Source organism: Myxine glutinosa, chromosome 5 (genome assembly GCF_964187855.1).
Source record: "Myxine glutinosa chromosome 5, kmMyxGlut1.1, whole genome shotgun sequence".
Taxonomy (NCBI): Eukaryota; Metazoa; Chordata; class Myxini; order Myxiniformes; family Myxinidae; genus Myxine; species Myxine glutinosa.
The window spans coordinates 190945463-190961142 of NC_136265.1; the positions used below are offsets into that span (position 1 = coordinate 190945463).

Below are 15680 nucleotides of genomic sequence, written 5' to 3' on the forward strand. Positions count from 1 at the left end.
TCTTCTTACTCGACCAGTGAAACCCAGAAGTGGTGTCACATCCAGTAAAGGCATGGAAGGCTGTAAGCGCTTCGGCACGATCTCCGAGAGTAGCAGAGAGCGATCCTATGTCCACACAAGTGTAGTGGGCACCCATGCCAAATGCTGCCGAGAGCTGAAGGTCATCGTGTTGAGACCGCAGTTTACCGTACACGCCAAGAAGAATCACAACCACATCCGTATCCACCGAGCATACTTGAATAAGGCTGTGTCCACTTTGCAGGGCGTCCAGGATGTGTACCACAATGCGCGTATCGGCCTCTTCATGATCACATCTGGCTAAATCGCTTTCAGCATCTTGCCCTGAAATGAACACAGAAATGCAAAATTAGAAACGAGAACGCTTTCACAAAATGTAGTTGGTAGGAAATCGTCATATAATGGTTTCTCATCAGAATTCCTAACCTGTCATAACAAGTCGTTTTCCAGTTGGAAGCGCCATATTCGTAGCTTCAGCCATGAGGTAGGCAAATAGTTCCTCTTTGTTTTCTGAAACTTTCAGGAATTCCTCCCACTTGGCGGGAATCTTAGTCTGGTTACCAACTTTGAGTCGGGAGCCTGTACCGCGCTTCTCGTGAGTTGCCTCCTTCAGACTGTCTTGAAGAAATCTATCCCAAACGACGTCAAGGCGGTTGGATGTACGGAGTTGTTGACATAGATATGGGTTGAATATGTGCTGAGCGTATTCTTGGAATGTTGACGCCGATTTTCTGGGTAGCGAATGAATCATTACGGCTCCATCGATTATTTTGCAATCATAGACGCTCGGTGGTTCCTCACTGTCATTTTTCGGTAGTAGGCATTCGAGAAGCTGGGATTTCGTGGTAAAAAACATTTTACCCTGATCAGAAATCGAAGGAGAATAGGATTTGCTTTCATGCGAAAAAAATTCCGCCATGTCTCCTGATCGATTCTGGACTGACACGTACAACTGTCCAAACACAGAAATATCATCTTTCAGTTCTGCCATCTTAATTTTTTTCTTGGAAGCCGCTTTCGGTGTAGGTTTGAAGAGCTGGATGTTATTCCTCTTGATGGTTTGATGAATAGATGTCGACTTTTCGGTGAGTACATCCTTGACGAAACACTGGAATTTCTCAGTTCCGACCTTCTCTAGCGTCCTTAGGCAGTCAATGGCGCTCCGAGGCACATGGTCGATTCAGACTGATCAGCTCAGGGAAATGGTCCGAAAACGGATTCCCCATATCTGCAATAGCTCGGTACAGAAGCCGAACTTGTCTATGAAAAGTTTTCTGACTGGCGAATCCAGAATCGTAATTCTCATCTGATAAGTCCGTAGTCAGTCCCATATCCGCTTCAAATTGCATTAATAAGCGTGACTGTTCCGGGGCACACAAGAGCCATTGTCTCAACATTGCCGGGTTCTGAAGGAGACCAATGGCACCGCCACATCCCTTCACGATTTTATTCATTTGTTCGTGCGCCTCGTCGATCGGGATTGTTGAAAATTTCTTCGAAGTCTTTGCAATTACCCATCCGCCATTCTGTCGCTACTTCGTCCGGCAGCAGTTTCATGTCCTTCAGATACACGGGCAACCACCGAGCGTAGTTTGTATGATTGAATGCGAAAGCGAATGGGATTACCTCCTCCAAAACTCTCAGAAAGAGTTGAAAGTTACGCTCCCTGTGCGCCTTCACCATGGTCAAAACGAGTACCTCATATCGTCGGACCAAATCCCAGAAATAGTAGGTCGGGTGCTGCCTGCACATGAGTTTTCGCCAGGATTCCAATGTAATCGTGTCGTCCGAAGCCCCGTCAGCGATAATGGCGTCTTGTTCCAGCAGAGACAAGCAGATGACAGTAACCTGGTGTGCATGTCTGTAAGTATAAAGATGAGGAAATTGATTATGTGTTCATAATAATAGAAAAAATCGTTAAGATGGAAAAAATCGTCAGTGTCGTCACTTTACAAACTACATACTCAGAGCAAACTCACCTGGTTCTCTTCAGATGAGAGACATTCAAGAATGACTCGGCAGTACCGGACCCCGTGATGTTTGCCTTCGTCAGAGCGTCTGTCCACCCAGAATGGTCAAGGAGATTTCCTGCGATATTCCAGAGAGACATTTCTATGTGTAGCCCTCCCAGCATGACGACGAAATGTTCCGCACCGTATTCCAGAGGCCATTTCCATTGTATTGACTTGGCAATGGCATAGAGTGGCCGATCGACTGTAAGAACCGCGACCTGTCCAGGGTTCAAGAAATTGATGGCCGTTTTAACGACGTCCATACCATGTTTGATCATCGACGGTGTTGCAGACTTTTCGTAGAACAGTGGATGTATAGCTGATATCGTTGTACAATTTATGGGGTCTTGGAGAGCGGCGTGGAGGGCAGACCATGTTACCATATCTCCCTGAGAAATTTCGCATTCTCGCATTTTTTGGATGCAGTAATCTATCCACTTGCTGAGCTCCGGTGCGGTTTCGCCAACTGTTTCCATTTCTGCGGGCGTCAAAGATGGCTGGGTAGCGGGAGGCATGTACTCACATTTTGTTACGTTTGTTGGCACTTCCAAGACATCATGATAGCTCTTGAGCATCAGCGGCTGGGTACCCTTTGGTGGAAATCCTATCGGTTCTCTAACTTCACCGGGATTGGTTTCTGAAATCTTCTGGAACAATGAAATACCAGTGCCGTGGAATGAAGATGTAGCGGGTGTGGAGGATAAATTGTGGTCAATATTGTCCAGAGCCGCGACAGTAAAAATCTGTTTTCTGAGCTGAACTGGGCACACGACACCGTCCTCAATGAATCGCTCACTCAAAGACACAGCCATTGCCGACTCTATTTCCAGGACACGAGAATAAGAAATGCTGAGCCCTAACTTGAAGAGGGCCTGAATGAGTATTTTGTCTCGAAACTGTGCGTGAATTCTCAGGCCAATATAGATCGGCAGCGGTGGAGGATACGTGTGCCTGTGGCCGTGATCTGTGTCAGTTCCCTTTTTCTTAGCATTAAGAAGTATTGTTTGACACGCGGTCAAACACGCTTGTGACTCCACTTTAGAGTGGTCCTTCAAGTCCGACCCATTCAAGATCATTGCGATCATTGACAGAAGAGACGTGGGTATGGCTTCCTTTTGGCATCCCGGATGAAAATTTCCAGAAAAGGTGAATTTCTTGTGTTCGAACAGGTCTCTGCGAATGATATTGGCAGCTTTCATGAGTGTACATGCTTCTTCATCATAGTCCCGTGACGTCATATGGTCCTTCAGCAAGTACGATAGCGAATCTCTGTAAACTATCAACAAATTGCGTCCTTCAGAAACTGTCGTTGCTTCCGGAAAGTATTCCAGTATTTCATTCTTTAGTCTGCTCTGGTTTGTCAGCTTGTCTATACCGAGGTCACTAAGGCGAGCTTGATACAAGTCATACAATTCACTGAGTTTGAACACAACTTGACCGTTCATAACAGAGTTTTCAACATACGTGAAAAGTTCAACACGAGCTCGCGACTGGGACATCATTTCCGACTAATCTGCCGATGTCTTTTGTTCGTTTCTTTTCAGCGACCGATGGCGATTCCGAAACTTCGTGAGGCAATCGAAATGATATTTTGCTTCGATTGAAATCAAATCAGAACTTAGTCAATCTAGCTAATAAATCGCCGTCCTGCAATTCTGTGGCCATTTGGCGAATTTTTTTATCAGCACCAAAAGTCATGCACTCGTGAAGATCAGTTCCAACTGTACCGTCCCTGCCACAGAACAAACGTTGTCGCTTTGTGTCGTCCACAGACCCGTGACGTTTGCTACGTTTTGCAGTTGCGGCGGCGTCGTCGAAGTCCAGGCTGGCCCGTTTCCGAATTCGTTCAAGCTTTTGATCGTTGAATTTTGAGTAGCACGATTTGTGCCACTTCGCGGTGTTTGAGATCAGCTTGCTAACGTCCTCCGGGATGAAGGGCACATTTACTGGCATAGCTTCAAGCTCTCGGAATATGCGAATGTTCTCCAGGAATTTAGTATACGCTTCCGACTTTTCATCCCTTCTGTTGAACGCATCCTGCGGGCATCTCAGATTTTCCTGAGTTATCTTCTGACAAATCAGGCACTTATTCCAGTCGGTAGGCCGGCTGGTCTCGGCCCCCACGAGTAACTGAAAGAGACCAAAAGATACAATTAATATCTCAATACAGAATTGTATCCCAAAAAAATTTGTTTAATAAAATACTTGTTTTGTTATAGTGAAAATTCTGGAGCATGCCCCCGAACCCCAGCAGCTCGAGGCGCCCTGACCTACTCATCTAAAATATCTGCCACCCCTCATAATAAAAAGTTTCTATCCACCCATGAAAAGGTTTGAAGAATTGATAGAAATATGTAATTATGTAATTTAACTACTTCACTTGAAATAGCTAATTGCTATATAGAATATATCCATCAAAAAAGCAATTTCTGTCAGGTTTGCTGTCACAACAGGGGATGGTCTGTTTTACTAAATACACAGCAGGCTTGCCTAGGAGAAAGATGGGTGTTCTAAGCATTCAGTCTATTTTTCTCTGGGGATGGTATTTTTTTCAAAACCCCATTTGGAGAGTCGCGAGAGCAAAAAATAATGGTAGGATGACTTGCCTTACCCCTCCCTTTTTTACATTCGGGCCCAAAATTTATCGTGGTGGGAGGGAGGTTAACAGAGAATAACTCCACATAGAGCACATAAATGGCATATTATAAAGCTGAAATGGCTCATGTGCAGACCCTTTTCGCCAAATTACTTCCCTGCTACCCACACCCGCTCGCTATGGGTGTAACAACATCGTTTCTTTTCGGAAATAACAGAAAAAAATCCAACCAAAAAAACCGTCTTGTTCGTCACATATTGCCCACAACAGATGTGTATTTAGGATTAAGACTCACAAATACTATGTAATACATCAGCTAAACAGCTAGTTTTACTAAATATGAACCTTCAAAATGTCGCAACTGCATCAATAAATACTCAAAACAATTCAAAATTATTCAAAATCGCACTTACCGCCGCCATTTTGCGAAGAAATGCTCTGCCTCCATCGGAAAATGAAGCACGAAAAGGGCGTTCCCGTCGGTTCCGCACTGCGGCGACGCCCATTTTCCCCTACCGTACATAGCGCCCTCTTGTGGGCGTATAGTAACCGATCTCGATTGTCTCCTCATTGAAATTGCTTGTAGGCATGATAGGGAACCCACACACAAAAAATGGTACTTTTGTCCAGCAGGTAAATATTGTTCCCTTATCTGACCACACTATAAACGGGATGTCCCCACAAACAGACTTGAAAACAGACGAAAGGGAAGGAGAAAATAACTGGAAATAAATGGGTGTGTGTGCACTTAACTCTGATCACTGGTGGGGTGTTGTCAGGGGTCGTCAAAATCATCCGGAGGGTTGGCGGGAACCGCTTGGTCGTTGGCGGGAACCACTTAGTCGTTGGCGGGAACCGCTCGCTCTGTGTCTCGCACTGCAGCGAGCCGGCAGCGCTCGTCACGCGTCGCTCCCGCCTAGAAACCCACCACCCTCTTCACGACCACCAGCAAAGTCTCGGAACACGGGCGTTTATGATGAAGCCTCCCCGTGCAGAGAGCAAACACACCCGTTCGCTTTAATATCCAGAACGAGAAGGGAAACACAGAAGAGAATTGCAACCGTGCGCTGTCGTCTCCCGCACGAGAAGAAGCAAGAGCAAGAATGAACGTCGGCACACGACTGTCCACTTTCGCATCCAGAATCAAAAGAGATAAATGCCGACTGCACGCGATCAAGACTAGAAGCAGAGAGAGAGCGAAGTGAAGAGGAGAAAATGTCTGCAAGCACGTTCTTTTATCACCCAGGCTCTGACGTCATTTGTCCTTCCTTCACCAATCAGCGAGTCCTTTCTGACTTGTCCTTCCCGTCAATCAACTCCCTGGCCAATCACGGCTCCTCGGGGCGTGGCCTCGGCCTGCCCATCCTGTGCGCTTCCAAAGTCAATTTCATTAGCAGCAGTGCTCAATGTCCTGGCTTCCGGTGGTTTTATTTAATGAGTGCCATTAAATGTGTGATTCTAGCTCCACATGTCTATGGTGCGGTGCCAAAAGAGACAAAGGAATAGATACAGAAGTAACGACGTAAAAGGGATATTTTACCCATAATCCCTGAGCTAATTAGCACAAGAGCCACCCTTCGTATTGTTACACGTCACACTTAATCCGAACACACGACCTACCAGATCTCTACTTATTACATGGTGGTTCCTCTTCTTCACGACAATCGGAGCACAATAATCTATACAAGTCTAAAAAAAAAACCACCGTTTAGAGGCCATTTTTCCCCGCAAAGCAGGGGTTGGCCTTTTCGGGGACCGTGGTAGTTGTTGTTTTTTGGTCCCCTTTTTGAAGCAATGTTTTACGGCCGGATGCCCTTCCTGACGCCAACCCTTTTTGCCGCCTTCAACGACAAGCAGGGAATTACCAGTGAACTGGTACTCAATTAGCCGACCTCGGAAGGATGACAGGCTGAGTCAACCCCCCTGGCATTAATTCGGCGATCGACCGAGATTCGAACCCAGGATCCTAGGATCCTAAGCCGGCACCCTAGCCGCTAGCCCAACACCAGGGTTCCTATACAAGGATCCTATACAAGTTCCTATACAATCTATACAAGTCTACCTGGTCTAAAGTAATCACTGCGTACCCCCAACAAATGTAACATTACTTGAGGTAAGGGAACTATGTTTTGAGGTTTACAATTTAAATAAAGTTGAATATGGGATGTTGTGACATTAACATCATTTACAGCAATCCTTAAAATTTATTTATATTTAAGTTTAGGAACAAGCAATGCTGTACAATTAATTAAATGCATTTTTATGGCATAGCCTATAGGACAAAGCCGTCTAGAACAGTGTATGTATGTATGTATGTATGTATGTATGTATGTATGTATGTGTGTATGTATGTCCCCTCAAACGTATACCAATGAGAGCTGAGGAACTGGTCACATGACAGGCTGATGTGATTATGTCTGATGTCATTACGGCGTACAACGGCGCACTCTCCACACACCGCCATTTTGATTTATATGCTGTTCATGCCGAACATATCGTCGAACCTGTCATATATCACAATCGCCATGCTCGACCTTTATGTTTTTCATTCAGTGTGAAACACAAACAAAGCGATTGTTAAAATGACCATCAAATATTGAAAGCATCGGCGTTGCGTCTCTTCCAACAAAACGGTATCTATAGGCCTTAGGCTTCAAGCCACACCTTCGTAACACGAATCCATTTGTCGTTATTGCAAAGTTACTGGAAGTTAAAATATATTATCTTCCACATATTAAAGTAGCGGCAGTTTTGTGTCCATTATGTCTATGATGTCATTACGACGGCTATTTCCACTGACCGACATTTTAATTTACTAGTAGGCCTACACCCGCTCACTACGGGAGCTACAGGAAGGGTCATTCCTCTTTGGGGTATATAGATTACAGTCGATCTATGGTTGGGTCTCAAGAACATTGGGTGAGTGTTCATTTCCCAAGTTTCTTGTGGAGAGATCGCCAAGTGGTTAAGCATTTGAGCAAGCACTCCATTCAAAACCGTTAAGGAACAAGAAAAAGAGCAATCAGAGATTCCAAACCCTTGCCAGGATGTATTTTCAGTGTTTTTTTTAAGGCTTTTGTGTTAAAACAAATATGGTGGCCGAACCATGTGATCGATGACATCATTATTTTTTTCCCAAACTAATTTATTCCTAGATTATGATCAAGAAATTTCATCTTGATCGGATGAAGTTTTGTACTTGTCGAATTATGACGTCATAATGGAGGCACCTATGACATCATCATTAACGTAATTTATTCCCTATGGAGAGTTATTTACAATGAGCCATGTTTCAATTTTTTCTATTCAGTGCTTTCGGAGATATAGAGGTGCAGATTTTCGTTTTTTCCCAAGATGGCGGCCGAACCACGTGACCTGTGACGTCATAATTATCATTAAAAAATTCTGCAGGTGGAGTTGCACCTATGGTAAAAATTTCCTGTCAATCGGACCAATGGTTGCAGAGAAAATCATATTTATTCTGTGCGGACAAACAAACAGACAAACAGACAAACAAACAAACGGGCTCAAATGCAATACCCTCTCCTCTGGCGAGGGTAACAAGTAATGTACTGGTTTGGCAAGAGCTAGCTAGCTGAACGGCTGGCTTGGCAAGCGCTAGCTAGCTGCTTGGTAAATGAGCACACCTCCAACCCTTGTGAGCTATATAGATTACAGTAGATCTTCCCTCCGTTCTGTAAGTATAACTTACCTCACGGATGTCGGGATTCCTTCAAATATCTTTGTTTAATGTTGCAGACAGCATTAGCGACTGTGTGAAAAGCTAATCACATGTGTTTGTGGTTTATAATATTTTACAAGCCCGGCTATGCCGCTGTTAGACTTTCGGTCTTGTTAAATAAGAATGGAATAAGAGAAATAAGAATTGAAAATCATAAGCAGATAGAATTGTGAGGAACAAAAATAAAAAAACAAGGTGTGTGTGTGTGTGTGTGTGTGGTGTGTGTGTGTGTGTGTGTGTGTGTGTGTGTGTGTGTGTGTGTGTGTGTGTGTGTGTGTGTGTGTGTGTGTGTGTGTGTGTGTGTGTGTGTGTGTGTGTGTGTGTGTGTGTGTGTGTAAAAGAGAGACAGAATTGTGAGGAACATAAATGAAAAAACGAGATGTGTGTGTGTGTCGTGTTTTTTTGTGGAGTTCTACTGAAGCTTTTTGCTGTGGAATGTGATAAATGGAAATGATCGTCATCATGACCTCCTGAGTTGTTAGCTATGTCGAATCCAGAAGGAAACCCCATGTTTTAAACGCACGCCATGTTAAGGTGTATATATCGGCTTATAGTCTGGTCGTTTGATTGATGTACCGGGAAAAAATTGTTACCAAAGCATATATGGATGGTATCAATCAAAGCGTATTTTTGTGCTCTTTAACATGGTGAAAACTCCTCTTCAATCCTCCTTGGGGAAAAAAAGTTATAGTCGTTTTAGTGAAGGACCCTTTTTCAGTCAAATTTCAATGGCTTCCCATGTCAGAAACCACAGACACGATATAAGTATACATGATTTGTGCCTCGATGCATTATCAAAGTTCTTTAATCCAACGCCTTTCATATATTTTAACAGTAGATCATGTCATAACAGTAGGTCTCCCAGCGAAGAAAGCCTTGTCTTCAATGAAAACAGCTGTGTTATATGTCGAAATGGCTTCCAGGCACCGGGTGATCCGGTGCAGGCCACTAGGGGTCTGCCAAATCTGATCATCTTCAGTGAGGTATGTGGCCAACTTGATCTTCGTGATTATCTTCACCAGCGAAGTAGCACTACACCTGTGGAAAAGTTCTTGTTCATGGGGAATGCCGACGCACCTTCGTTGACAAGAAGAGGTCGAAGCGCCCAAGTGAGGAAAAGGAAACATTGAGTCCAAAGAAACAGAACTTGCGATCCGGCAGAGAACCATTCCAGTGGAGGGAGAACTGTTTCTTTTGCAACAGTGAAGTGAAAGTTGATAAACGACACCCAGACCGCGATGAATCTAGAGTTGTGCGCACGATTCCTTTTCGCGAAGAAATGCTTGCAAAATGTCAGAAAAGGCAAGACACTTGGACTAAGGATGTGCGCATGCGCCTTCAGGACTGCATTGACCTTGTTGCAGCTGAGGCAGTGTATCACAAATCTTGCTACTCTCGATTTTACTCTGACAAAGACCTAGCCTCTCCCAATGGAGCTTCGAAAGCTGCTGGCCGCCCTGAAAGCCAAAAGCAATTGTTTGATTGTTTGAGCAATTCAACAAGTTGTGTGAATGGCTTGAGAGAGAAGCTGAACTGTATACTCTTCCAGAACTGTATTCAAAAATGATCGAGATTGCTGGTAGCAGTGATGTGTATTCTGTAAAGAGAATAAAACAGAAATTGCAGGATCGATACAAGGACTTCATTTTCTTTGCTGAAGTTGATGGAAGAAAAAACGTTGTGTGCTTCCGGAATATGGCCAACTTCATCATTAACGAGAAGTGGTACGAAGAAAAAAGACTGAACATTGAGGATGAAGCAGACAGGATCGCTCTCGCTGCGGCAAAGATAATCAAGGCCCAAATCCGGGCAATGTCGTATTCCAAGGATAAGTATCCAACCACTGACGATATTCGAAACGGCTTAGTGGCTGCCACATAGCCTGCGGATTTTTATGGAGAACATTTTTTCTTCCGACACCAAGCAAGCTGCAATAGGACAGTGTATCGTCCACGCGGCAAGACCTCGTTCTATCATCCCCCCTTTGGTATTTGGCTTGGGTGTTGAGCTTGACCATGCATACGGTTCCAAATGGCTCATCAATGAACTAGCCAGATTAGGGTATTCAATATCCTATGATGAGGTGATGAGGTTCAAGCAGTCAGTGGTTCATACTGAGAACTTCGATGATCTAATTCCTGCTTATCCTGGAAGTTTTACCCAGTGGGTTGGTGATAATATTGACCACAACGTTGCAACTCTGGACGGCCGTGGAACATTTAATGGAATGGGTGTGATTGCAGTGTCGACGTTTGGCAGACCTGTTCCTCAAGTGACACCTCAGGCTATCGAGCGACACAAGATAATGCAAGTTAAGACAGTTGTGGCAAACAAGGGAATTCCCATCCAATCGTATGACGAGTCAGACACTCCTGGCCTCTCTTCAACGGTCTACAAGCCTCTCATTGAGCTGCAATTCCCTTACGTTCTGCCACCTTCTGTAAACTCAGAATTGCTTTGGCACTCCGGTTGGTACTTTAGCAACTCCACAAGCCCACGGCCTAACTGGTCAGGATTCACGCAGGATGTCTCAACTGGTAGACATCCACCACAATCTCGTGTGCAGATGTTGCCAATAATCGACTTAAACCCTGCTGATGAAACCTGTATCTATTCTACATTGCTGTACATGCAGAGCCAAGCTGAGAAGTTGAACATTCCGACACCGTGCATCACGTTTGACCAGCCACTCTGGAGAAAAGCTGTCGAAATCATCGATGCCAAGTCACTGAACATAGTCTGCAGGTTAGGAGGCTTTCATACCATGATGAGCTTTCTCGGCAGCATCGGCAACTTGATGGAAGGTTCAGGCTTGTCGGACTTGCTTGAAACTGTTTATGGTGTGAATGCTGTGACACACATGATGTCGGGGAAGGCTGTTTCAAGAGCTCTAAGAGGACACTTTTTAGTTGAAGCAGCACTTATGGCCAGACTCATAGAAGCGGTGCTTCCGAGGAAATCATGCCAGGACAACGACGGACACTTTTTTGCAATGTTGCTTGGTAATGGCCTGACTATACGCCGGACGCGTAATATTTTTTTCCCATGATGGTACAGGGCAATTATACTATACTATACTATACTATATTTTAATGACAATTGCCCTGTACCATCATGGGGAAAAAATTTGCACCCCGGACACAAGGCTGTTACCATGCTGGATAAATCGTGCTGTAAAAAGTTTTCCCCAAAGAGGATCAAAGAGGAGTTTTCACCATCTTATAGAGCATAAAATTGCGCTTCTTTTGATGCCATATATACTTTGGCAACAATTTTTTCCCGGTACATCAATCAAACGACCTGACTATTCTGACATGGGAAGCCATTGAAATTTGACTGAAAAAGGGTCCTTCACTAAAACGACTATACCTTTTTTTCCCCAAGGAGGATTGAAGAGGAGTTTTCACCATGTTAAAGAGCACAAAAATACGCTTTGATTGATACCATATATGCTTAGGTAACAATTTTTCCCCGGTAGCCCATGATTTTGACTTCAAACGACCATACTATTAATAGGTCCTTCCACGGCATGGCATTATAGTTACAAAATAAATAACAAAAAGAATGATAACATTGTCAGAAAGCATTCATTTATTGATGCTGTCGTGGCCAAAAATATTGGCACCCTTGCACCTTTTTCAAATAATGCACCATTTCTTCCAGAAAATTGTTGAAATAAAAAATATTTTGGTATCCACATATGTATTTCTTTGGTTTGCAGTGGAACAAAACAAAAAAAGCTGAAAAATTTACTAAATGTGAGCTTATTCCATGCAGAAATCCTAAAATGGCCCGAATAATATTATTGGCACCTTTTAGAAGTTGTTAGAAATAATTAGATTTCAAGCAGATGATTCTCCTTTACTTTGGAATTGAACTCGGTGAGTTGCAATATAAAAATATAAAAATAATTTGAATATAAAAATCACTCATTCAACCAGTTTGAATGGAGAAAAGAAGTCATTCTGCTGTTTTGTGTCACTGTGTGTACCACAACATTGTCAATTTCGATTTTCAAACACAATTGTCAATTGTCAAACACACAACATTGTCAAACACACAACATTGTCAAACACAATTGTCAATTTCAACTTATTTTTAGAGAAAATTGAGTTATTTTTAAAAACTGCAAGGGTGCCAATATTTTTGGCCACGACTGTGCTAACAATATCATTAATAATAAGAGTAACATCATTTTGGCAATAATAATGTTGAACGTATAATCCCCATTCTGGCCCAAGTACACCTGGGCTTGGTGAAAGGTAAGTTAATGTTCAATCAGTACAGCATGCAGCCGGGTATGCTACAAGGCCATGAAGACCAATGAAAATTGGGACCAACAGGCCCACTAGTGTATCAAAAGTCCTGGAACGGTGTGAATGTGGTATTCAGAATTAATTTATTTTATGATAATAAAATGCTGTGCTGACTGAAAAGAATCTTCCCAGCAATTGATGTTCACGAGAAATAAAAAAAATCCCCTAAATATCACTTTTTTTTAGTTCGCAGCGTTTTTTTTTTGTTTTTTTTTTACATCAATTTTTTCAAAAAATTCCGGTGGAGCCAGATCCCCCTACAAAAGCCTTGTTTTCATTTTGTCCAAACTTCTGCAATTTAAATAATGTTCCTCTGATTTTCATAACGTTGTGTTTCATGGATAGATTGAGACATATTTTCTTTTAAACAATCCGAAAAAAAATATTTGCCATCATTCGATTGTGGGCGCCGGGAGAGGCTTACCCTTGGGGATCGCTTTGTGATCGCAAATATTTAGCTTATTTTTGTTGTTTCCTTTAAATTCAAATTTTAAAAAATTTGTTGCGTGTATAATTATTTAATTACCTTGCATCTTTTAAATTGTTTAATTTCACTGATGTGTTTGCTTAGATGGACTGCATGCTCCCTGCCAGGATAACCTTGTTGTTTGTTCTTTTTACAGGTTATCCGGGGGTTACTGAAATACTGGCCAAAGACGTGCAGCCAAAAGGAGGTGAGCATTGTGTCGAACCACGTTGCATTTGCAGGAGGAACCAACTTGCTCTTAGTTTTGCTGATGTTTTGTTATTTTCCCCTCTGCTCTTTCTTTTAATGAGATTAACAAAATCATTTGTGAAGGATTCGCATTAAACCAAATGAATTACTGTATTTGTCATTGATGCATTGAAATCGTCACTTCCCCAAAACTATATTTTGACACTGTGGGGGTTACCCTATTGGGACATAATCCACAGGCACGGGCCAGTGGGGCTTTTGATGGTGTGGGCGTGGCGTGCGCGCAGTTGTTGGAGCCACGCCCCCCTAAGAGGTTTTTGGCTTTATAAAAGCTGTATGAGTTCCGGTCGCGAGCGAGTTCTGTGGAAATAAAGGAGCTTTGAACAGCTAAGAAGTGTCTCGTCATCCGCAACTCCTACATTGGTGACCCCGTCTTTCTCTCGACGTTTTCGGAGCTTCAAACGAACATGGCAACAAGCGCAGTTTCGATTAAACTGCCGGAGTTTTGGGAACAACAAGCGGCCGTCTGGTTCGCTCAAGCTGAGGCTCGATTCGCCATTCGGAACATTTCTGCGGACGACACGAAGTATGATTATGTCGTGTCTGCGCTCAGCTGCTTCACTGCGACCAGAGTGGTGAGCCTTCTTCGGGATCCTCCGAAGGACCGCAAGTACGAGACGCTAAAAGCGCTGCTGCTCGTAGCCTTCGAGCGCACTGAGGCCGAGCGCGCCCGCGAACTACTTTCTCTACCCGGGCTGGGCGACTCAAAGCCGTCGGAGCTGATGAACCACAGGTTGTCTCTTCTGGGCAGCCACCGACCATGTTTCCTCTTTAAAGAACTGTTTCTCCAACAGCTGCCAGGACAGGTACGGTCAGCCCTGGCCAACTCGTCTGTTAAGGATTTCCGCGCCCTGGCCAGGGAAGCGGACAAGTATTTCTCCGCCAGACAGCAATGTAGGGCGGCCGCATTGGACCCCGGCCCCGTCGATCCCACGCCGCTGGCGGACACCGTCACGCTTTACTGAAGAGGGTCGTGAGGAACCTCAGCAGCCTCGGGAGGCCCGTGAGGAACCTCGGAAGCCTCGGGAGGCCCGTGAGGGACCTCGGCAGCCTCGGGAGGCCCGTGAGGAACCTCGGCAGCCTCGGGAGGCCCGTGAGGAACCTCGGCAGCCTCGGGAGGCCCGTGAGGAACCTCAGCAGCCTCGGGAGGCCCGTGAGGAACCTCAGCAGCCTCGGGAGGCCCGTGAGGAACCTCAGCAGCCTCGGGAGGCCCGTGAGGAACCTCAGCAGCCTCGGGAGGCCCGTGAGGAACCTCAGCAGCCTCGGGAGGCCCGTGAGGAACCTCAGCAGCCTCGGGAGGCCCGTGAGGAACCTCAGCAGCCTCGGGAGGCCCGTGAGGAACCTCAGCAGCCTCGGGAGGCCCGTGAGGAACCTCAGCAGCCTCGGGAGGCCCGTGAGGAACCTCAGCAGCCTCGGGAGGCCCGTGAGGAACCTCAGCAGCCTCGGGAGGCCCGTGAGGAACCTCAGCAGCCTCGGGAGGCCCGTGAGGAACCTCAGCAGCCTCGGGAGGCCCGTGAGGAACCTCAGCAGCCTCGGGAGGCCCGTGAGGAACCTCAGCAGCCTCGGGAGGCCCGTGAGGAACCTCAGCAGCCTCGAGAGGCCCGTGAGGAACCTCAGCAGCCTCGGGAGGCCCTTGAAGAACCTCAGCAGCCTCGGGAGGCCCTTGAAGAACCTCAGCAGCCTCGGGAGGCCCTTGAAGAACCTCGGCAGGCCCGTGAGGAACCTCAGCAGCCTCCCGAGGCCTAGACCAGCCCCCTCGGTTGGCTCAACCCCCATGGCGGGGCCGTCCCCGGTTGGCCCGCCCATCGCCAAGCCGCTAACAGTCCCTGCTCGGGTCATCAGTCGTTTCGGCCGGGTGGTTAAGGCCCCCCGAAAACTGACATTGCCCGTGCGCGTGAATTCTGGGGGGGGGGGGGGGGGCGCATGTGCGGGTTACCCTATTGGGACATAATCCACAGGCACGGGCCAGTGGGGCTTTTGATGGTGTGGGCATCGCGTGCGTGCGGTTGATGGAGCCACGCCCCCCTAAGAGGTTTTTGACTTTATAAAAGCTGTATGAGTTCCGGTCGCGAGCGAGTTCTGTGGAAATAAAGGAGCTTTAAACAGCTAAGAAGTGTCTCGTCCTCTCGTCATCCGCAACTCCTACAACACAATATTAACTCGTGAGTAGTAACATAGAGCACGTTACCGCAAGCAGTATTTAAGTATGCAGTCCCCGGTTTACGAGCACATGGCTTCCGAACATCCGTTCATACGAACA

At 45.5% G+C, this 15680-nt stretch overlaps 1 protein-coding gene across 1 annotated transcript in view; it reads left to right on the forward strand.

Annotated features, from left to right (window-relative positions):
- Positions 1 to 15680, forward strand: part of LOC137426569 (serine/threonine-protein phosphatase 2A 56 kDa regulatory subunit alpha isoform) — a 98700-nt gene that overhangs the window by 72036 nt on the left and 10984 nt on the right. Inside the window, exon 9 of the mRNA XM_068115201.2 lies at positions 13308 to 13358. Within this exon, the coding sequence (XP_067971302.1) occupies positions 13308 to 13358 (51 nt within the window). The remainder of the gene's footprint in view (positions 1 to 13307; positions 13359 to 15680) is intronic.